Raw genomic sequence first — 24,284 nt, forward strand, 5'->3', positions numbered from 1 at the left:
AAGTAATCTATTATTAGGATCAGAATAAAACGCCCATGTTCTCCTTGGCAGAGGTGGGGGTTGGGGTTGGTGGGTCCAGGACAGCTGGGTATTTGGGCAAATTGCTGTCAATGAAACTGTCATGCTTTCTCAACTTAATGTTCTTCAATAAATGTTGACACCGAGGAAAGACCGACAGGGTTCATCTGTTTCTGACACTGCACCTTCCACATCTCTAATGACATTCTGTTTCCAAAACTAGAGACAGTCAGGAAATGAAAGGTGAAAGAAATATGGCAGGCAGAGTCTTGAGTTCCTGTGTTCCAGGAGCAAAGGAGGATGTGCTGGGGACTGAGAATAACTTATCTGGCACACATTCATACGTCATGCAAAGTTTTATTAATCTGTATACAGTTTTGTTTTATGCTTCTTACTAATAGACATTTTAAAGGTAGTTTTTTTCCTTCTAATGGTAGTTTTAAACCCTTACTTTTTTCTTTCCAGATCCTATTAGAGCTGGTGAAATAGGTCATTTTATTATCAAGAAAAACAACTTCTGAAGACAGGGTTTCACACATCTCAGATTGGCCATGAACTCACTATGCAGCCTAGGATGGTTCTGGCTTTTGACCTTCTTACATGCTGGAATTACGGGCATGCACCACCATGCCTAGTCCTGGGGGTGTTGAGGATTGAACACAGGGCTTCATGAGGTTTAGGCAAACACTGTACAAGCTCAAATACAGATACTATTTACCAATACAGGTAAGTAGCAAACCTAACCAGCAAGTATTTGAGTATCCACAAAGGGCGTTACAAAAGCCATGAGACTATGGTTCTATTTATTGCCTTGAGTAATGCACTAAAAGCAGGAAGATGAAAAGATGATACAGGCGTTCCTGGGGGGAGACAGACTGCCTTGAAAGCACAGGATTATGCTTCTAATAATCTTAGCTCAAAACACTAATACTGTGGCAGTTATCGGCTATCAAATATTAACGATTCCACTATTCTGCTATAGAATATAAGGAAGATAGTTTATCTGCGACCTTCTTACAGCTAATTTTAAAATCAGAATATGAGCAAAACATGAACCAACTTTTAAGGACTTAAAATATAAATAACTCATTTGAGTAATGGGATCCCTCTGAAATAGATCGATTGGCTTCCTTGTCTATGTTAGACTATGTTAGACTATGTTAGACTAATGCTTCATAACATTTTCCACCTTTACTTCTTCTACTCAATGAAAAAGGCAAAATTATAACCTATTTTTCTGAGCACACTAAATATAAGCTAGAAATAGAGGCTGAGACTTTCACTTGAATATACTTTTATTTCGATCGCAGCACTAACAACATGATAGACTTTCACGAATCACAAAGCACATAATATTTAAAATATTTTGCTGTTCACAATCTGAATGTAGCATTATTACTGTTTGGTACTAGGTTCAAAGACGACATTTTGATTCCTCAGCCTTGGGATGTCTGCTGACGTCAACACGACTGTGTAGTCATGCAGAGGAGAGAAACTCAAAAGCCGTTTCCTTTTCCTCGGTCAGCTCCTTTGCTGTCAGGTCCATCTTCTCACGGGAGAAATCGTTAATGGGGAGGCCTTCAACAAACTTCCAGGTCTTATTCTGTCAGAGAACAATCGTAAGAGCTTCAGCTGAAGTGACAGATGTTTCAGCAGGGGACAGCCTCGCTTAAAATGATACCTCAAAGCACACCTCTTTTAAAGCCTGACTCTAAACTGGAGTCCACTTTTAAAAATCATACTCGGGATAACCCAGCCAGCTTCTCCTCCCGCAGGACTGCCCCTCAGATCAGAGTCCTGAGCCGCCCAGTCCCAGCTTTCTGAACATGCCCAGGACTTCCTCCTTCCCTCAGGTCAGCCCCAAAGGATGAGTATCACGACACTTGAGTTTGAAATGCGCTGACTTTAGAAATCCCCAGGAAGCTATAATGAACTATACCATGATTATAATAAAGAATAACACTGAGTCCTATGGGTTTCTGAGAAAATATATTCTGTTTATGGGTACGATAGGGAGTTACTGCAATAACGAAGTATTAAAGCTTGCTTTCCAGATTAGTTTCAGTATTGAATTAAAGACTTGGCATTAGGAAGGAATATCTATATATACTCTATAAATATCATATACATGTATGCTCTCTATATCCATACATATTTAATATCGTGCGCGTGTGTGTGTGTGCGCGCGCGCACGTGCGTGTGTGTGCATATATGTGTGTGTGCGTGCGCGTGTGCGTGTGCGCGCGCGTGTGCGTGTGTGTGCGCGTGCGTGTGTGTGTGTGTGTGTGCTCGCGTGTGTGCACTCTTCTTCCATGTTGCCCCACCTTGATCACGACAGGGAACGAGTAGAGCAGGTCATCAGGGATACCATAGGAGTTGCCATCAGAGATTACGCCCATCGACACGAATTCGCCCTGGAAAAGGTTACATCATCATAGCGTACGGGGATTGGCTCACAAACCCACTGACAACTACTACAGTGAAAACTGCACAACTTCTGTGTGCGAGGAGCCCGAGCCCACACTGGGTCACAGACATCACCTCATCTACTCTTCCAGACCAAGCAGGTCCCAGCTCACACTCTTTATTAAATGTGTGTGTGTGCGTCTGCCTGTGCGTGCACACGTGTGTGTGTGTGTGTACAGGTCTCTTGGAGCTGTAGTTACCGGGAGTTGTGAGCTGCCTGACGTGGATGCTGGGGATGAACCTGGCTCTTCTGCAAGAGAGGCGACCCCTCGTGACTGCTGAGCCATTCTCCGGCCCCAAGCACCATCCTGGTTTTAGAGCTGAGAATACAATGGCCCCGTCCTGGTTTTAAAAAGAGTGGCTTACCATACATAACTGCGGTGGACTCCTAAAATCCTCTGTGATAAACACCCTGTGACAGTTGACAGCACAGCTCAGAAAGGCTACGTAACATTCGGGGGCTCCTGGGCTAGCAGGTGTGTGAGCCGGGAAACGAACCCAACTGGCCCACCTGCTCTTCTTATTCCAGCACCCAAAACCCAAACACAAGGTGGACGGACGGCGGCCCATGCAAATAAGCCCTCACCTCCGGGGTTCCAAACCAGATGTCTCTGATGTGGTCCGAGATGGCCTTCGCAGCAGACATGGCACTGGACAGCTTCCGAGCCTTGATGACGGCAGCACCGCGCTGCTGCACAGTCTGGGGGGACAGGGACAGCTACTGAGCATGCCAGCAAACCCTACCGGTCCACATTCACCCCGAGAGGAAGACCAGGCTCGCAGGGTTCCCTCCAGTGTTAATCCCAATTCAATGAGAGGTACCATTTTGGAAAGGTAGAGATTCCTATACAATGTGTGACACCAGAGACAGAGAAGCAGATTTGGGTATGAACAGAGGTAGACAGCTCTGTTTTTCTGACCTGGAGAATCTCAACTGTCATAGGTCAGGCCACGTCAGACAGTGATAACCGTCTTTTTGCCCACTCCGAAAGCATACACTATAGTGAAACAGCGGCTGCCCTTGAGGGTCCCACAGACCCTGGCACATGCTCAGCTCAGCACTGTGCTGTGCCTGTCTCTGGCGACTGCCCAGGGCTCACACTCCTCTTACCGTGATGAACTCTCCCTTGAGCCAGCTGTCGTCTTTGAGGGCTTCATACACACCAACTTCCTTTCCTTGCAATTTCACCTTGGCATGATTGACATCTGGATACTGGGTTGATGAATGATTTCCCCAGATAATGACATTTTTTACATCATCAGCGGTTACACCGAGTTTAAGAGCAATCTAGTTCAATTTAAAACAAACACATCAGTTAGGCAATTGATTTATTGCAAATTGTGATTTGTTTGACAGATGCCCTTAAGTAAAGGCAAAGAGCTTCTGAAACATTAAGCTAATAAAAGCTACACGGATTTGAAAAAGGGCAAATTTTACTGCTCAGCAATATCCTAGAAACATTTAATGCTGTCAACAACTATGGACTTGAAACTATGCAGTGTAGAGAATCTAAGAGCATTCTGTAATTTACGACTACATCATTAGCACAGTGAGCTGACCAACAGGTGAACAGATTTCTAATACATGAATATGAGCTTTGTTCTGCTCCACTTACATGGGTGTCACCTTATCATCGTGGTCTGGTACCTTAGGTATACTTACCCTATTCTGGTCAAATTTTTGTTATGTACAATGCACAAATTAATTTTCAATTATAGTTAGAGATGTTGCTATTAGAAGCAAGCTATTATCAAACTGTGGCTGCCCCTATCTTATAGATTTGTGGACTAAAATAAGTCTTGTGATGTAACTTATGACAGAATGGTCATTCTGATAAACTCAGCAGAAGCTGAAAATGTTCTAAATGAAATGCATGTAAGACACAGATCATAATGAACTCAGCATACTTTAATAAAATATTTAATACATTTATGAATATCTGTACTAATATTTAAACTCTGGGTAAAGTCCAGAGTGTACTAAGAACTTGAGAACTCTGAGTCGTGAAGACCACCCGCCTCTCGGGTGTCCTCCCCCAGGCCCCTTCGGCTCCCCTCCTGTGCTCATGTGGCCTATGCTCTCTTACTCCTTTGATCTCTGGAGCTAACGGAGCCCAGGCATTCTGTGCCTGGCAGGTGCTGCTTCTCACTGTGAGTCCTGTCAGAACCAGGTGGGATCAGTGCATACAGAGGATAACATTTCTTGCCTCCTTAGGCAAGCTTTCACATTTGTCAAACAGATCTGTCGAATTTTTGACTAATTCTCCAGCCCTAGCTTTCCACTCCCTACCAGCAACAGTCCTGTCAGGCCATCTTTTGTCATTTTATGTCATCTTGTACATACATGTATTTTATGTCGTCTTGTACATACATGCATTTTATGTCGTCTTGTACATACATGTATTTTATGTCATCTTGTACACACATGTATTTTATGCACGCATGCACCTAGCACTGGGCCTCACATACAGAGTTCAGCAGGTAATAATTCAGTCACTGGTAACTAAAGCTTTTACAGTTTTGAACAAATCATGGAGGACTCATCAGGATTCCTGTAAGAAGATTTTATTTTGGAGTTAATTACTTCTCATTTGGATAACAACTTCTATAAGAGGAAGAAAATGCTTCTTCAAAAACTTCTGACAGCTGTCACTATGCCAGACTGACATACTGAAATATGGACACTGCCTAGCCAAGGCCTATGAGGAACAGACTGTGCCCAAAGTGAAGCACCAGGAAAACTTCGCTCTTGGTTCATTCATGACTTTTGCCCCCACAAGGGAAGCTATTTCAAGTACTAGGACAAAGTGCTACTCTGTGACATTTGGGAGGCAGAACTGTCCAACTTCTGCTGCTACCAAGGCCTCAGGAAGACCACGGGCAGGGTCATCTCAACACATTCTCTGCGGGAGCTAAGTAAGGACTCACTGGCCAGCCCACATCTACAACTGCAGCCAAGTTCTCTTTGCCTACACTGCCCCTTGTGCCTAACCCGGCTTCCAGGCAATCCCTCCTTTTCCAGCCACCACAGGACGACTACTGCCTATGGCCCAAAGCATCTCACGGATTATTTACTGTCTAAGTTAGCTGGAGTGTTCTGAGGATATTGTCAGTATGGCCTTTTCAACTTTATCTCTCTCAATAATAAAAACAATGATAATAGCAGTGAATCCTCACTGTTTTATTATGTGATAGCATCATGCTAAGAGCTAGTAGAATGTATTTTCTTAATACTACTGCTTAGAACATACACAAGGGTTTAGTTTGTGTCCTGTGAATCAAGCAGTTCCAGCACTAGTTACTCTATGACTTTGGGCAGGTTCCCTGGTCGCTTAGTCTCATGGTTCTTATCTGTAAAACAAGCACCATAAATGCCTCATCCAGTCACCATGAGAATTAAATTATTTTCTCTCTTACTGGATATTCCAGAGCTGAAGGAATCAACTCTCAGTGTAAGGCAATGGGTTTTTTTTTTTGTTTTTGTTTTTGTTTTTGTTTTTTAAAAAACACGTATCTTTTCTGTTTAAGGAATAGTTTTCTTAAAGCTAACATGATGAATAGTGTAACTCCAAGAACTATACAGAAGCAATGGTCTGTGGTGGAAGCAGAGCGGACAAAACAGTGCCAGAGAAAAGGGAAGAGTGCTGCACTGGAGAACTCCAGCTTCATCTAACATAAGAACACAGACGCCAGCCTGGACGAGCAGCTTAGCTCCCAGTGTCTTAGGAAGCCATCGCTAATCTCCAAGTCACAGGTTCCTTTGACATCTAAATCTAAGCCTCCAAGAAATAGGGAGTAATATGATATTAATAATTTCACAAAACATCTTAGAAGGTTAAAAAATTGAATATTAAATACAAAATTAGCTGCAGAGAAAACTGAAGCACAAACACACACCACTCAGGTCTCTTCCACAGCCCATGACGTGATTAAGCTAATAACACGTCATGTGTTTTCATTTAACTAACTGCTAAGTACTACAGGAGACAACACTGGCAACTGCACTGAACTATAACTGGACATATATACATATGAAGACATAGTTATACAATCGGTTCACAATTGGTTAATTGAAGATAAAACTAAGGAAGGCCAGTTCCTTAACTTCTAAAAAGTTAGACTACCTAACTTTTAATTAAAACAAAAAAGGATAGTGTTTCTGCTCAATGAAAACAACAAATGCACAAACCAAAATTTAATTATTTTAAAAGTAAAAGAAAAAGGTTTCAAAGCTGAGATTTTTAAAATTTAAAAGTCATTTTTCTTACTTGAGATTTTGCTCGGTTGTGGTCCAAGCGAGTCAGGCAACTGAAGTTCTCCTTGGGGATCGATGGCGCTGACTTGGAGGCCGTCAGGCAGTTTGTATTGGCTGGGTTCCCCACAACAATGACCTAGACGGGTGGGAGGCACAGAGCACACACTGACAACTGCCGTGCAACCGGACTAAAACACGTCTGACAGGGCCTCTGTGTCTGTCAAGTCGGTTTCCGCTGACAATATCTAGGGCCTAAGGGGACCTAACATCTTTATGTTTTACTATGGAGACGGATCATTCATTTATTTGTCACACAAAAAGCAAGAAATCTAAAGCGTCATCCTAGAGTCTGAATCATTGAAAACATTTCCATTTTTTTTCAAAGTTTTTTTTTTAAAGGAAATCAATTTGTTTTTTGAGTATTTCTTTCTTTCTTTCTTTCTTTCTTTTTTTTTTTTTTTAAGATTTAATTATTTCTTATACATAAGTACACTGTAGCTGTCTTCAGACACACCAGAAGAGAACATTAGATCCCATTACAGATGGTTGTGAGTCACCATGTGGTTGCTGGGAATTGAACTCAGGACCTCTGAAGAACAGCCAGTGCTCTTAACCACTGAGCCATCTCTCCAGCCCAGAATTCAGTATTTCTTAAACTGGCTTAATCCTAAGAATTACCTGGGCTATTTGGTAAAATACAGATTATCTTTACAACTCCTCTACATCTAGTGAGTCAAACATACACACATATGTCATTTTTGCCTCTGAGTATCCCAGTCTGTAAGTATTTTCCTCAGCAAAAGCCCTCACCCCCCCTTTTTTTTGAGAGGTGAATTACCATGTAAATAAGTCCAGGCAGCCTGAATTTTACCAGTCTGAGCACCTCTGTAATCTTTTACCAAGAGACCTGTGCGTTCCTAATCATTCTTATTCCTTGTTAATGATTACAGAGGAAAGTTAACTATTTAAAATGAAATCTACAGTAAGCAAAAATATAGGCAACGATGAAGTTTTATAAACGGGTCGCTCGTGAAGATCAGCTTTGGAACATTAAGGCAAACTTAGAATGAACATAAATAGCTACTGAGACAGGAGAGGAAGTCATGGGACAGCCTGTAACAATCCCATGGACCAGCAGAGGCTGGACTGCAGTGACTGACAAGGAGCACTCAGCAGCCACCTTCCACAGCACACACACGACTCTGAAGGTCTCGCCAAGCACCCAGAGCGAGCAGCACAAGAAAGGTGTCTTCTTCCCTCCACGTCTAGCCGTACTCGCTGAACTTTGTATAGAACCAGAAACTGATATAAGCAGCTCTGGTATTTAAACATCAAAAGCAGAGGTCTGAAATACAAGTAAGAAGACATCTCCATAAAGCATGCTGCAAGTCACCTTGACTGATTTCTTGGCGTACTTCTCCAAGGCTGTGCCCTGGGATTTGAAGATCTTCACATTGGCTTTCAGTAGGTCCTTCCTCTCCATGCCCTCCCTTCTTGGCATGGAGCCCACAAGGACAGCCACGTCCAGGTCTTTGAAGGCAACCTCTTCTTTGTCTGTTGCAATGACATCTGTGGACATGGCAAAGAACACACACGCACGCGCACACACACACACACACACACACACACACACACACACACACACACACACACACACACACACACGGCTATTTAAATGCCTGGGTCGAAATTCCCCCTTTCATATTGAATCTACTTATCCTTTCAAACTGTGCTAAATGTTTATTTTCACAGTTCACATTGATGAACTTTTCAGAGGCCTAAAAAAGATAATACACTCATTTAATGACCCCTAAGAACACAGCAGAAAGTGAATAATTATTTTGTATTTTTATATCAATAATTATCTCAATTAAAATAGCTTTACAGCTTTTATCTTTGCATCATTAGATATGATGTAGCATTTGCTTTTTCACATATAAATGAGATATAAAAGTATATCTGTGGTTACATATCCGTAGCCACCAATAATACAAAAGAGAGACTGACTCACCTAACCTTTAGATTGCAATTACTCCAAGGTTTAAGATAACAATCACAATTGAAAAAAATAAAGTTTACAGGGCATACTCCAATGGGATAATGCTAAGGATTGTATTCTATCAAATGTAATCTTCACATTTCACAGATGAAGAAACTAAGGCCTAAGGAAATAGTGCCACTATGATAAGAGAGGGACATTGGTTCAGAGTTCAACTCGAATCCAGTGTTGAACTGATAAACATTTAACTTGGTTTTTGATCAAGGAACATACAACGTTGTTTTCCTTTGAGTCTATTAAAAAGGCCATGTCAGTAAGATTGCTGAGACCCCAAATGGAGGAACGTAAGGAAAAAAAGTATGTCTTCCTCTTCTGTCAAGAGAGAAGGACACATTCCTTCTCTTCCCTTCGCTGCCACGTTTACAGCAATCTGAGGGAACACTGGGCCATCAGTGACAGAAGGACTCCGCAGAAAAAGGGATGTAAGTAGAAAATGCAACAGAGGGACAGCCTTGGAAAGGGCTGTAAGGGAAGGAGCCACAGGAAGGCTGGCACGAACAGCATAGACTGAAGTTTGGAGATCTGCAGAGTTGCTCTTCTAGGAAATGCCTGACTAGACACAGAGTTCACGGCTTCCTTCAGGCTGGGCAGTTTACCCATCTCAAGCCAGTGCTTGGCAAAGGAAAGGGGAAATAAACAAGGAACCGAATACGGCCGGGAGCAGGCGGCCTGGAGAGCGTTCCTTGAAATGGAACATTTTCTGTCACAGGAGGCTACTGTTACTTCTCAATAGACTTCAAACCACAGCACAGTGCAAACAGCCTGGATGCAAAGTCCTTGAGCACATTACATTTAATAGAATTATAAGTTATACGTAGGCATGAGGAAAACAAGCCCTTGACTTGCCACTGGTTGCTTCTTGCTTTTGTACTCATTTTTTTTCTTGGTATTTACGTTAAAAAAAAGTGTAGTTCAAACAATAATGACAACGACAAAAACGCTTTTGTGACACAATTTCTAACTGACAATCTTTATAAAAATCTTAAAAAAAAAAAAATCCACCTTGGGTAAGATACGAAGCGCTATATTATCTGTTTTCTTTGACTTCCCCACTCACCCTGCAGAAGGGGAAGGGCACAGTCTTGCAGCTCCATCAGGACACCGTCCAGAACACCCATCATGGGGGTGATGTCCAACAGCACAAGAATGATGGGCTGGGGAAGAGCAAGGACAGTGGGCAGTCCGGTTACGGCGGAGGTCGGGGCGGTTACGGCGCTCTCCCTCACACAAAGGCCCGCCCGATTTTGTTTGTGTATATTTAGATCCTAATTAGTCATAATTATGGAGGAGATGCCACAGCTTACTTAGTACCTGCAGGTAGGATTTCTCTTTATAAATAGCTAACTACAGACAACCAGCATATCTGACATGAAGGGAAAATTCAGTTATCTGTAGGTTGAGAGAAAAAATTAATGAAGACTTTAGAAAAAGATTTTTGAGTACAATTCAGACTTGTGAGAATTAGGGGTGCCTGTTTCCTGTGGTGTAGATCTCACATCTGATTACTTAGGCTCCAAACACCACGATTAGAAAGAAAGGACAGATTCTACAACTTTCCCCCAGGTCCCTCCCCAAGAGTTACTCTCAGCAGTGAGTGTTGCCTGCTGGTCAGTCTCACTAAGCTACTGCAGCACACCAGGGGAAGGGCTTGACTCCAGGTGACTTCCGGTGCCCCCAGGGTAGCCTACAAACATCTCACGTCTCTGCTGACAGCAAAGGACTCGTTCATTTACTAGGGATGCCTGGTCCTTCACCATTTGCAACAGAACCTTATAAGGACATTTTTCTACCATAGCGCCAAGGTTTACAGACTCGTCCCTACCTGGTCTTTCCCAAAGACAGATCCATTTCCAATGCTGTACAGCAGCGAATATGCAATCTGACCGGCTGCTCCAGTCACGAGGACTCTGATTGGCTCAGACTGTAATGAAAAAGACACGCAGTTTATTAACGGGTTACCTTAATAAGGCGACGCATGCTTTAAAAGTGAACACGACACCGTGAAGTCCCTTCCTGACTCGCTTAGGAAAGGAACAGGCTTGTTTTTAGTAAAGAAAGCGTGCAAATGGACTAAGCAACTTACGAAGTGTGTCCCTTGGCGGCACGCTTGGGAAGCGTTCTCTAACTCTGACTAAATGGGAGCAGAACTAAAAAGTGCAGAACTGGATTTTTGTATGCAACCATGTCCATCCGTGGGGGACATTTTGCCAAAATGTAGGCCACAATGTCATATCCATTTTGTGGTGGTATAAACCCTGGTAGGCTGGAAGAGCCTCACAGATCCCTATCGTGCAAATCCCTGACCCCCCACCTCACTAGTCCCACACCCGGTGAAGGGGAGTAGCAGTGACTAGCACTTACTCTCTACTGTGAGCCAAGGTTGAATAAATCAATCCTGCTCTGACTTCACTGCCCAAGAGCAAAAAAAACCTGCACTTAAACTCAGTCACCTGCCTCTGCCGGCTCACCCAGTGCTGACGTTAAAGGTGTGCACTGCTGTCCCAGTGTTAAGCCTTTGTTTTTAAAGATTTATTTATGCATTTTATGTATGTGAGTACACTGTAGCTGTCTTCAGACACACTAGTGGAGGGTATTGGATTTTATTACAGATGGTTGTGAGCTGCATGTGGTTGGTGGGAATTGAACTCAGGACATCTGGAAGAGTAGTCTTAAGAGACTCTTAACTGCTGAGTCATCTCTCCAGCCCCAAGGCTTTTTTTTTTCTTTTCTTTTTTTTTCTTTTTTTCGGAGCTGGGGACCGGAGCTGGGGACCGAACCCAAGGCCTTGCGCGTGCTAGGCAAGCACTCTACCACTGAGCTAAATCCCCAACCCCGCAAGGCTTTATTTTTAAAATTGTATTTATTTAAGGTGTAGAGTGTGTGGGGGGGGATGCAACAGCTTGCTGCAACTTGTGGGAGTTGGTTTTTCCTTCCATTATGTGGTTCTAAGGGATTGAATTCAGGATGTCAGACTTGACAGCAAGCTCCTTTTACCCACTGAGCCACCTTGCTGGTCCACGCCTTTAGTTTTGTTCTGTCCCCCACCCCCTGCACTTCCCCGCCCCCTCTCCCTCCACCTCTGTAAGGAGGAAGAAAAAGTGAGAAAATTATTAACATCTGGAATATAATAAATTTTAGTATCAAATATTGTCCTAAATCGCAATGGCAATAGCTGACAGTCTGATTCCAAGGGAAAATTTATTTTTTAAAAAGGAAGAGAAGCCATAAGGGGGAGAAAAATGGAATAGTTATATAACAGAAAGAAGAGACTGAATAAAATAAGACACACAGACTAAAATAACAACGTATTCAAAATGAGTGCTGAGTAATGGAAAAAAATTAAATTAAGCCCAGAGAATTAAAAAAAAAAAAAAAAAAAAAAAGAACCAGGATAAACTGTTCCCTTCCTTGACTGTGCTGAGCACTGAGGGACTCTGGGTTACCCCAGTTTCTCTTTGTATGAAGAAATGGCCCACCCAACGGACTGGGATAGAAGCATTTGATTTCTTTTTATTTAGAACTGCCTCTCCTAGTGACTCTGAGATGGAAAGACAGGCGGCCTGAAACTGACAGCACTCAGGAGCTCTGTGCCCAGAGGTCAAAACAGAAAATTCACTAAATAAGTATCGTTATAAAATCTGATCAGAGGAGATTTTACTTGGATTTCTTCCTCAAAAAACATACCAAGGATAGAAATAGAAAAATATAACAAAACATAAAACCCCAGAAATCTATGTAGCAAAATTCTCCTTGATACTTGGATTTCTCTATTTTTTCTTATCTCTAGATACATTAAATGTAATACCTAAATAAGCCAGCTTTAATAAAATATGTATCTATACTAAAAATGTAATAAAACCATGTATCTATGTCCAAAGTAAACGTATGTATGAATAGAACACACTATTCTATATGGTTATTTTCTGCTATACATAGCTTTATAAGACTTACGTTCTGAGGTATCACTACCAGGAACCGTTACGATTATAGAGCAATCTTTAACCCCGTGTAAGTACTTCATTTTGTCATCTTTCCTTTTGCAGTTAGGAGTGAGAAGGGAGAGGCTGTTCCCCCCTTCTCTGGCCTTTGCCCGTTTCCCTATCTTCCTACATCTGAATTCTAGTCACTGTTGCATCCCACCAGATAGATCAGAAACAGGCGGAACAGCTGGAACTCAAATACTTGCTTAATTAATAGCTCGATCGTGTAAACGCCGCCTCCACAAAGACTGGAAGCATCTTGAATGTGCTTTTTAAAAGTGAAGGTGTTTTAGCCAGGCAGTGGTGGCACACACCTGTAATTCCAGCAGTTACATATTCACACATCTGTCACTCAAGCCCGAGTGTGACATTCTCCTCACAGCAGTTTCCCTTCGACTAAAATTTGTGCTTTCACACAGGTTTAAATGTAAATTTACTGAATGAACAGCATAAGGGTGAAGCCAAAGGGTAGTGCAAAGAAAAGACAAGACAAAAACCAAACCACACTGCCACCAGGCATGGTGACATATGGCGGACAGCGATACTAGGGCTGGTAGGTGAACAGGAAGGTCAGGATTTCTAAGAGTGAGGCCAGTGTGGGCTACTGTGAGACTTAGAAACAACAAGTTCAACTCAAACAATGTGAAGCAAGCTGGGGTACGAGGTGAGGTGAGTGCCAATCCCATCTTAAAGTTCAACCTTCCAGAAAGTCTAGCTGATGGTCAGGACAGTGTTACGTAGGCGTTTATTAAAAACGTGTTCCCGGTATCACAGTCTATAGTGAAGACGCTGTGGCCGAGAATCAACACTCAATTCTGTCCTAGTGGTTTCCTTCTGTGCCCGGCCAGTTCCACCTTAAGGGGTTAGCTTAGTATTTGAAGGTCTGGTGATGAAGTGGGTAAAGGAGACACCATTTTGGTTCTTCCTGCTTTCCTGAGATACTGCAGTTGAGAAGCGGGAGGGGAGGAGAGCCTCATTGGTGTCTCACGATGTAACAGTGCCCATGCAGGTTACTATTCTCTGCCCAGATATCTGGGCATGTTGCCAACATCCAAAAAGGAACGGCTTCCCTCTTGGCAGGGCATTAATGACCTTCCTGCAGATACAGGCTGCCTTAAGAACGTGCTGTTTAGTTGAAGAGCTTGAGTTAAGTTTTCCCTCTGTGATTCCTCAGAATAGCACTCTCTTTTTACTTTCTATTTGCATGTATTTCTGCAATATAAAAGACACACGGTATCATTCAGATTCCTCTAGGTACTGTTAGCTGACTCCTCTATGGACAATGGCAGAGTTCCTTTAAAAAAGGTTTTGAATTGGCTTAAAAAAAAAAAAAAAAAAAAAGAAAGGAAAAAAAAGACAGCTTTTTTTCTTTTTTAAATGAGACAGGATCTCCCTATGCAGCCCTGGCTGGCCTGGAACTAGGTACGTAGCCCAGGCTGGTTTTGAAATCAGAGTTGGGATTTAAGACATGCACCACAACACTGACTGGAGCTGACAGTTCTTTTCTAATTTTTTTTTGGTTCTTTTTTTTTTTCGGAGCTGGGGACCGAACCCAGGGCCTTGCGCTTCCTAGGCAAGCGCTCTACCACTGAGCTAAATCCCCAACCCGACAGTTCTTTTCTAAAGCAGCAGTAATTTGCTCACATCCTCTTCCCAGGAGTCAAGATGGTTCTGAATCATGTGAGACTGCAACATCGCAGAACTCTTCTACCTGGAACAACTCATGTCTTCAGGCCCAGATGTGACCTTCTAGGGGCGAGCCCAGTTCCGTCTAGTCCATAGCAAACTCAACAGTACATCTCTCCAGGGCAGTGGATCTTCCCGACCTTGGGAAATCAATGACCTTGCCGGCCTGTTTTAGGATTAGATGAAACAATCCCTAAATGCCCTTTTAACTTCAGAGTTTCAACACTCTGAATGACAAGGAACAAAGCTATCAGATGTTACATGCTGACTTGGTGGACTTATCTCCTAGCGGGGATTACGAAGTGTAATACAGTCCTGGTAAATGGGAAGAATAAAGAGACCCTCATGCAAGCCTTGTGACCTTGAGCAACTTGTATTCTGGGTCTCAACAAACTAAATTTTAGTATTTGAAGTAGGGTTTTGGATAAGATGATTTTTAAAAAGGTTTTCATATAGGTCTAATAGCCTAAAGTTCGAAGTTCTTGGATAACTAGTGCCGTTTTATGACTAAAATTATTAAGGTAGAAACTGCTTAAGCCATAATTTAAATAACTACTTCTGTGCAAAAATAACTAGGCAATGATGACAGGAAATTAATAGTTATCCCCTTAGGGTCTCTTATAGAGGTTGAGGGGAGTTTTTGTCTTTGTTTGAAAACATGTCTTTTTGGGTTCTGTGAAATTTCCAATTCATCCAAAAAATTTCCAATTCATCTCACACATCTTGAAATTAAAGGAGAACAAGTATTTTTAAAATGTAAATTCTAAAGTACGTAGCAATTTCCAGTCTGGTGGCAAATGTCACCTTCAAATAGCACGAGGATTAGTCCTACGTCAGAGCTCTTTCACCTCCCCCCTCCCCCGCCCCCAGCTGGGGACAAGATAGATCTAGAGCTTCGACAAGATGGTTGCGTTACATCTGCAAGAAGGTTTTTGGAATTCATGACAGAGTAGTAAAGAAAACCCGTACTGTTTGACTAGCTACGCTAACGAGTCCTGGCATTACAAACGGAGATCAAGAATAGGTTTTCAGAAACATTTGTTTTCTTTTAAATTAAATATGGTGGAAACATGTCTCCTGAAAACTGGGATCATAACCTGGGGCACTGCCTCAACATCAGAGGCCTATTCTTTCCATGAGCTTAAGAGGCAAAATAGTTAGGACCCAATCTTCCCCTCCCATCAAATCTCATCCCCCACATCAAATCCTTTAACGTCCTTCGGAGAAAATTTTGTCCCTCAGTCTTGTGCAAAGATTGAGACCCGCCTCTCCAAGGACAGCGATTTCTCTAGAGTGCTTTTAAGAACCCCCAAGGGAAGAGAAACCCTTTCCAATTTCTGGGTTACTGCGACAGTCGCGAGGGTGAGTCGGATTTGCAAACCGCGCGAAGGACAGCGCCTGGCATTGCTGCTTTTCTAAAGCGCATCAAGCGTAGGGGGCCGAGAGGCCGGAGCCGCTGCAGGTTCCAGGAGCCCACACTCACCATTATTGCAAACTGCAAGGCCGATCTCTGCACCTGCAAAGACAGTCTTCAGCAGTCAGGTCACCTCTACAGCGGAACAGACTCTGGGAGACAGAGCCAGGCTGGCCAGGAAAGGTTCGACTAAAGCCCCGGCCATTTCTGGGAAGTGTAGTTCTTCTGGAGCTCTCTGGTGCCCACCTCCGTGCATTCCTGACAGAACTAAACTACAAGACCCAAAAACCCCTTCTTCCTACGCGCCTCGCGGACTGCAAAGTAGTCCCGGGGGCTGAGCCTCTGTGATTGGAGCACGACTGCGAGCAGAGGGTTGGTGCTTTGGATGAGGCGCCTGCCTGATGGCGCTCACCAATTGGCGGGAGGGGAGGCGTTAACTCGAGGGAGGAGAAACGACCCCTGAGCGACAGCACCCGCCACTCCACCGAGAATCTATCCTCCCCCAAGACTAAACAAGGGAGGCAAAGAGACCTTCCGTTGCAAAAAAGCCAGCTCGACCCGGAAACAAAACCTTTTAAAAACGCACTCTCTCAGAGGCGGGAGGAATTGACGCTTGCGGAAGAACCGGCAGCTTCACCGTTGCTAGGCGACAGGGAAGGCTCACCTGAGCGCTCTCGGGACCCAGACAGAGTGGAACTGCGTCCCCACGTCTGAAGCAGGTGAGCTCGGCCCCGAGGGATTTTCTTTTTATCTAGGGACCAGAGCAGGGCGCGGCACGGTTGTTCGTATCCTGAATCCATAGTCGGCAGGCGTGGGCGACCTCTCGAGTCCCCTCTTTGGGTCATGAGTGAATGCTACAGTTTTCTGGAGGGAAGAGTGTCTTGCAGTTTGAGTTCAGTTCAACTTTTCCAAAGTAAAGTCAGAAAGGTTTGTGGAGTGAGCCCCTTCCTTGTAATAGCCGGTGGTGCCGGGATCTAACTTTTCTTTGCCTACTGTGAACACTGACACTTTTTGCTCATTCTCTTTTTGGAAACTGGATGAGCTTTAAAAACGTCTTGATAAAGTTTTGCCAGACCCGTTATTTCCAGGGGAGATTGGGACACACTGGTTGTTTCAGGCGGAATGTTAGCGGCTAAAACAACTCAAGAGGTTTTCATTGAAAATCAAAGTTGTTAAGTGAATTTCTGCATTCTCTGTTTGTTTTGAGCGGATATTCGAAAAGACGCGAAGCTTCGGAACAGATCAGTGAATATGGTATTGGTCTAACTTCAGAATTTAACATCACTAGAAAATGGATGCTGGATGGCTTCAGTTTTGTTTTTGTATTTAGTATTTGGAGAAAGAAATATAATGTCTTAGGGTCTATTTTAGTTAGGGCTTCCACTTCTGCGATGAGACGGCATGACCAAAAGCAGGTTAGGGGCAAAGGATTCATTTGTCTTACACTTCCACATTTTGGCTCATCATTCGAGGAACTCAATACAGGTAGGAACCTGGAGGGCATGAACTGTTGCAGAGACCATGGAGGGGTGCCGCTTACTGGCTTGTCGCTCTTGGCTTGCTCAGTCTGCTTCCTTATAGAACCCAGGACCACCAGCCCAGGGATGGCACCACCCATAATGGGCTGGGCCCTCTCTCTTCAACAGTAATTAAGAAAACACCCCATGGGCTTGTCTACAGGCTGATCTTATGGTGGAAGCATTTTTTTCAATTGAGGATTCCTCCAAACTTAAGACTGTTAGCTTGTGTCAGGTTGACATAAAACTGCAGGGTCCAATAGCATTTAGGTTTCAATAGACTGTATCTCTCTCGAATGGCTCCTACAATCTTTTATTCACTTGGTGCACTAATCTTTTTACGTTGGAATGCTTCCTGTGTCTCTGTCCACACTTAGTTCATTTGTGGGTTGCGTTTCTAAACGTTACCTCAGTGTCAGAGACTCTCGGATTCCAGGGCATGCCTCTGTACTTTGTTTCTCCTTGGTTTTCTAGTAGGCATCAGTTCCGTTGCTTTATAGTCTTTTCCTACTGAGGAACCATGTGCGGAAACATCACACTTTTGATAGAGAGAGCACGACTTGCCTCCAGTTTCACTTGATGGCTGAGGGAGAGATTACAGGATTTCCAAGGGCTGGCGCTGATTTAATGCTGACCTGATAAATCTGCCACGGGACCTTAGGATAGCAGTCTTAGGAACCACCGTAGCATGGAACAAAACTTTGTAATTCCTAATGGTAACATGGTGATCTCGACATTGTTAAAAGATGGGCTCTGTCTTGGAAGCCTTTCACAAGGAAGGGGTTAGGCAGCTACGGTGAGGACGCAGAGCTGTGTGTGTAGTGCTGTGGTGGGCTGGTTAGTTTTCATTGATTTGACAGAAACTAGAGTCACTCGGAAGGAGAGAATCTCCTGAGTGCTGGGACTAATGGCTTGTGCCACCACCACTGCTGTAGCTTGGGGAAGAAAGGGTCTTTTTGGCTTATGTGTTCACACTCCATTGTTGTTCATCGTTGAAGGAAGTCTGGACAGGAGTGCAAATATGAAAGGTAGTTGAACAAACCAGTGAGCAGCATTTTTCTCTGGTCTTTGCTTCAGTTTCTGCCTTGGGTTTCACTAATGAAATACGGTGACATGGAGGTGTAAGTTGAAGTAAACCTTTTTCTCCCCCAAGTTGCTTTTGGTCAGTGTTTTATCACAACGTTTGGTAGAAGACAGTCATCACCCAGAACAGAAGCGTATCCTTAGAGTGAGCTCATCTTCAGGGAACCATTTCTTCTACTATGGATTTCCTGTGACATGCATGACTTCTGAAATGCTGACTGACCAGGAATGGGCCTCGCAAAGCCAAGAAGCCCAATTTTTTTTGCCTCAGCCATTGTCTTCTATCTTGAAGAATCCATGTTTACAGTCAGGATGTGTTTATGACTGTTCAGACTCAGATTGTACCAGTAATGGAGGTTGGAGAAAGAGGAGCCTACTGAGGTGTCTATTTTAATACATCCTTAGCTTTCTTTTTTTCTTTTTTTTCTTTTTTAAGATTTATTTATTTATTATATATAAGTACACTGTGGCTGTCTCAGACACACCAGAAGAGGGCATCAGATCCCTTTACAGATGGTTGTGAACCACCATGTGGTGCTGGGAATTGAACTCAGGACGTCTGGAAGAGCAGTCAGTGCTCTTAACTGCTGAGCCACCTCTCCAGCCCCATCCTTAGCTTTCTTATCTTGCCTGAGCCCAGGCTTCTTACCAGCCAACATCTAGTTCTTCTCACAGTTCCCCATTTTGGATTCTTTCTTGGCTTAAGTCCATTTCTTCTTTTTCTTCTCACATGTATGTGCTGTGTGTGTGTTTGTGTATGTTTGCATATGTGTGAGTGCACATGTATCTGAAGATACCCTTGTGCGTGTGTATGAAACTGTGTGTAAGTAGAGGCCCGAGGAATCTTTAGGAATCTTGAAGTGGAAACTTACGGTTTCTTTGGAAAGCCAGTTGTGTCAGGTGGCGTTTTGCTGGGGCAGACACCTGAAAGAGTGCTTTCTTGAAGCAGACATAGGTGAAAGGCTGTTTTGCTAAAGCAAGTGTGATGAAAGGATTCTTCACCAACAACACACATGCATTGGTAAGCCTTGCACTGTGTAGCGGGGCTCCATGTGTAGTGACTCCATAAAAAGAAATGCACCAAAACGTCTTCTGGCGGTGTTCTGGCGCCTCTTGCAGCTTTCATGGGCTCAGTTGATTGGCACAGTGGTTTCAGACTCACGTGCTGAGGCAAGACAGGTGCTGTGAGGCACGACTCACGGAGGCGCCGTGATGTTTGAGGGAGTATAAACAGGACTCAATGGTCTGTGATGAGGGCTTGCATAGCGGGCTTTGCAAGGCTTCTGGGACTTGTGTCTTTGTGACTTGCTGTTGAGAGCGGCATGGCAAAGAACTTTTCCTGGTGTCCCTGCTGGTCCTGGTCACTCCCACTGATTTGTGCTGATCGGCAGGGCCTCGCTGTTTCTGCTGGGTTGTGCACCACTGCTGATTAGTATTTGCTGTCCTCTAGACATTCAGATATTCAGTAAATTACAGGCAGCCTAACATTTGGCTTAAATCCTGTTGTTTCTTTCTCATTTGGAGTTGCATTGATTAACATGCTCCAGACATGTTAGGAAAACATTGCAGTAGTACTCCAGTGATGTCGTCTTAGGCAATTTGAACCTCTCGTCTCCAGTAATTCCTTTCCTCTGCCCACTGGCCCTGCTTCATCTCTATGTCTTCTGTTTTGTTTTTAGTAACACAGCGTCAGGTGTGGGTTTTGAGGGCCGACTTACAGACACCGGAGTGTCTACACTCCTGAGGAAAACGTGTCTCCTTCCAACCATCACTGCATCTAGATTAGGGAGAGTCAGGCTCTTTCACTCGGATCTCCGCTGGCCGACTCTGCAGGTGCTGTCAATCAGAGCTCATGTGAGTTCAGCACACGATGGGTGCCTGAAAGTCAGCACCCGTCCCTTAGCCAAGCATTCTTTCCACCCTACTTCTGAGCCTTGGTGGGAGGCCAGTCACTGCCCATGAATCAGACCTCTGCTTTCCATGCATGACAGGCTGTGAGTCTCTAATCACCCCTGAATGCTGCAGAAAGAAGCTTCTTGTCAAGCAGAGAGCAGTAGGTCCACAGGCATAAACGCACTGGTTTTGAAGGCAGGTTGATGGGGACATGATGTCCTTTGTAAACGGGACTAAGGACTGTTAGCACTGATCTTGTTACCTTATTAGTAATATAGTTGCAATGGAGGAGTGTTAGGCTAGTGGGGTAAATTACACCTTTGCTATTATAATTGGTCTAGTGGAGTAAATCACTTTTGCTGTTACACGAGGTTTGAGGCTATTTGTGTGCTGTTCCTTTTTGGAAAAATTTTAGTCATTTGATCTCCACATAATCAAGGTGCTGTGAGTGGAGGAAAGGAGAACTGAGGAGAGTTAGTAGTTAGGGCGTTCTTACATGGACATTTACTGCCTGTGCGTGTGTGCGCACAGACACATGCATCGTGCAGGTGTGTCACAAAATGCACGTGGAGCTCAGAGGACAGTTTGTGGGAAGTAGTTTTACCTCTTTCCACCATGTGGCTCTCGGGGATTCAACTTGAGCTGTCAGTCTTTGGGGCAGGTGCTTTTTACTCACCTTTAAAAATATTTGGGTGAAACAGGAGAAACAATCTACCAGGATTCTTTTTGATAACTACATTTTCCTGGGCATATCACCTAGCTAATTTTGGGATTTTTAAAAAATTTAATTTAATTTAATTTAATTAGAAGTGAAAATTAGTTACTTTTTATTCTACTTAGCCATGTGACCTTGAACATGCTACTTGGTCTCTGTAAGCCTTAGTTTGCACATGGTATGACAACACATGATGGCAATAAAGTCTGGAAGCAGATGGAGCAATTGTCCTTCCATAGATACCCATTTAGATCAAGTGATGTAGATGGTACTCACAGGCCTTGTTCTAAGTATAGAACTCTGAAAATAATTCATATATTCAGAACAAACACATAAGACTGGCTTTTATCTCAGCATGCAGGAGGCTGACTGAGGTAGAGGCCAGCCAGGACTACATAGTGATACCCTTTCTCAAATAAAACAAAAGTATATGGGAATGGATTACAGAATATACATTCATATGATAAATATTAAAAATGAATGAAAAATTGCACTATGTACGATCCCATCCTTATAAAAACAATCGTATGAACGCTGTGGTTTGCAGCACTGCACACTGGTATGCTGCAGACTGGTTGCCAGTGTAAGCAAGTGTTCCTGACTTCTTTAAGAGATGGAGCCTGAGGGGCTGGGGATTTAGCTCAGTGGTAGAGCGCTTACCTAGGAAGCGAAAGGCCCTGGGTTCGGTCCCCAGCTCCGAAAAAAAGAACCAAAAAAAAAAAAAAAGAGATGGAGCCTGAGGTAGTACTTACGCTCTCAGGCCACTGCCTTCAGAGGAAGTCGAGCCTCTCTTCCAGAGGGAGGCAGGTCTCTCGGGCTGTGTTAGTTACTGTGGTATCGGTGAGTCGTGCACCAGCCACACCAGTGGGTTTGGCTTCTACTGCATGCACTTGGGCTGCAATCCCCAAAGAAACAGTCTTCAATGTTAGCACCTTGGATGCCCTAAAAGACCACAATCCTTAGATTCTGAAATCCGAGTATAAGTCTGCAAAAAAAGTACTCTAAGACTTCTATTTTAGGAGAATTGTTCAAGAGACATAAAAATACAACAAAACCTTTCATAGGCCATGTTTTACAATTGGAACCCAAATGTTTTCACAAGCATAAACTCCCAGGTATTCTAAAATCAGTCAAGTGGATATGACACTGGTAAGCAGAGAAGTTACATTTATAAATAGGTCGAAAGCTGAAGTGTAAAAATGTACACCACCTTGGTGGGTAATTGTACCCAGATCAATAAAGCAGTCATCTGAGATGAAGGCATTTGATAAAATCATTGAGAAAAGCACTGTTGAGATGGTTCAGCAGGTGAAGACACTTGCTGTGTGGGCCCCGTGACCTGAGTTTGATCCCTGTGTATCACTCTGGAAGGAGAGAACTGATTCTGCAAGGTTATCCTCTGACTCCCTCATGTGTATTGATGCATTGCACACACAGAGCTCTCTTCTCTCTCACTTAAAAAAAAATCTCAGAACACATCACCACCACATCTACAGCCACTAAAGAACCAATACCTCGACAAAGGTCACCTTCATAATGCAGATGCACGAAGGAAATGGTCACCTCATTTATCTGAGATGTCTCGACATTCACATTCACTCATGAATCTTGCACTCTCTCATGGAACTAAATTTGTAAAACCTGTATTGGGTGATGTCTTAGTTAAGATTTCATTGCTGTGAAGAGACATCATAACCACACAACTCTTATAAAGGACAATATTTAATTGGGGCTGGCTTACAGTGTCAGAGGTTCAATCCATTGCCATGGTGGGAACATGGCAGTGTAAGGTGCTGGGGATGAGAGCTGAGAGTCTAAGTCTTGATCTGCAGTCAGCAAGGAGAGACTGTGTTCTACACGGGGCATAGAGTGAGCATCTGAAACTTCAGAGGCTGCCCGCACTGTGACACACATCCTGATAGTGCTACTCCCTATTACCAAGCATTCTAACACACGATTCTATCGGGACCATACCTATCCAGACCACCACAGATAAGTTGGAACTCTTTTTTTAAATTTTTTATTGGCTATTTTGTTTAATTATATTTCTTTTTTTCCCCAATCGATAAGATATAATTGCTCACCTAAACATACAAAGCCCAGTACCATCCATCCATCCCTTAAGAACATTAACAACAACCTGTAAATACACAGAGTGGAATATTACATTTCAAATGTTATTCTCCTTTCTGGTTTCCCCTCCGAAACCCCCCATTCCACCCCCTGCCTCCAAGAGGGTGCTCTCCCATCCCCCTACTCACTCCCGCTCTACCACCCTAGTGTTTCCCTATGCTGGGAACATAGTACCCAGGGCTTTCCCTCCTCTTGATGCCAGACATGGCCATCCTCTGCTACATATGTAGCTGGAGCCATGGGTCTGTCCATGTGTACTCTTTGGTTGGTGGTTTAGTCCTGGGAGCTCTGGGCAGGGGAGGGGTCTGGTCGGTTGATGTTGTTCTTCCTATGGGATTGCAAACCCCTTCAGTTCCTTCAGTCCTTCCCCTAACTCCTCCACTGGGGTTCGCATGCTCAGTCCGATGGTTGGTCGGAAGCATCCATCTGTATCTGTAAGGCTCTGACAGAGCCTCTCAGGAGACATCCACATCAGGCTCCTGTCAGCAAGCACTTCTCAGCATCAGTAAGTGTCTGGATTTGGTGGCTGCATATGGGATGGATCCCCTTGTGGGGCAGTCCCCGGATGGCCTTTCCTTCAGTCTCTGCTCCACTCTTTGACCCTGTATTTTCCTTTAGACAGGAGCAATTCTGGGCTAAAAATTTGTGAACGGTAGGTGGCCCTATCCCCCAACTGGGGGCCTTGCCTAACCTCTGGATATGATCTCGACAGGTTCTCCCTTCCCTTTGTGGGGTATTTCAGCTGATGTCATCCCTGTGGGGTCCTGGAAGCCTCTTGCTTTCCAGTCATCTGGGAATCTGTGGTGGCTACCCCAGTTCCCCATCCCCCATTGCTACACACCTCTGTTCAGTTTCCTGACCCTCTGCACATCTTGCCTCTCTCCTCCCACACCTAATACTGCCCCCCTCCCCACCTTCCTCCCAAGTCCCTCACAAACTGTACCTCCCGAGATTATTTTGTTACCCCTTCTAAGTAGGACTGAAGCATCCACACTTTGGTCTTCTTCTTTTTTTTTTTTTTTTCCCTTTTTTTTTTTTTCGGAGCTGGGGCCCGAACCCAGGGCC

At 43.9% G+C, this 24,284-nt stretch overlaps 1 protein-coding gene across 1 annotated transcript; it reads right to left on the bottom strand.

The window, feature by feature from the left end:
- Nucleotides 1–359: 359 nt before the first annotated feature.
- On the bottom strand, nucleotides 360–16,067 carry Mdh1 (malate dehydrogenase 1). Its single transcript, XM_032915983.1, has 9 exons — nucleotides 15,948–16,067; nucleotides 10,621–10,719; nucleotides 9,856–9,952; nucleotides 8,133–8,308; nucleotides 6,753–6,875; nucleotides 3,596–3,772; nucleotides 3,071–3,184; nucleotides 2,343–2,432; nucleotides 360–1,621 (listed from the first exon to the last, which is right to left on the bottom strand). Exons 1-9 carry the CDS (start codon nucleotides 15,948–15,950, stop codon nucleotides 1,496–1,498), a joined length of 1,005 nt encoding a protein of 334 aa, XP_032771874.1. The 5' UTR covers nucleotides 15,951–16,067; the 3' UTR covers nucleotides 360–1,495.
- Between the last annotated feature and the right edge of the window lie 8,217 nt (nucleotides 16,068–24,284).

This window comes from Rattus rattus, chromosome 11 (assembly GCF_011064425.1).
Source record: "Rattus rattus isolate New Zealand chromosome 11, Rrattus_CSIRO_v1, whole genome shotgun sequence".
Taxonomy (NCBI): Eukaryota; Metazoa; Chordata; class Mammalia; order Rodentia; family Muridae; genus Rattus; species Rattus rattus.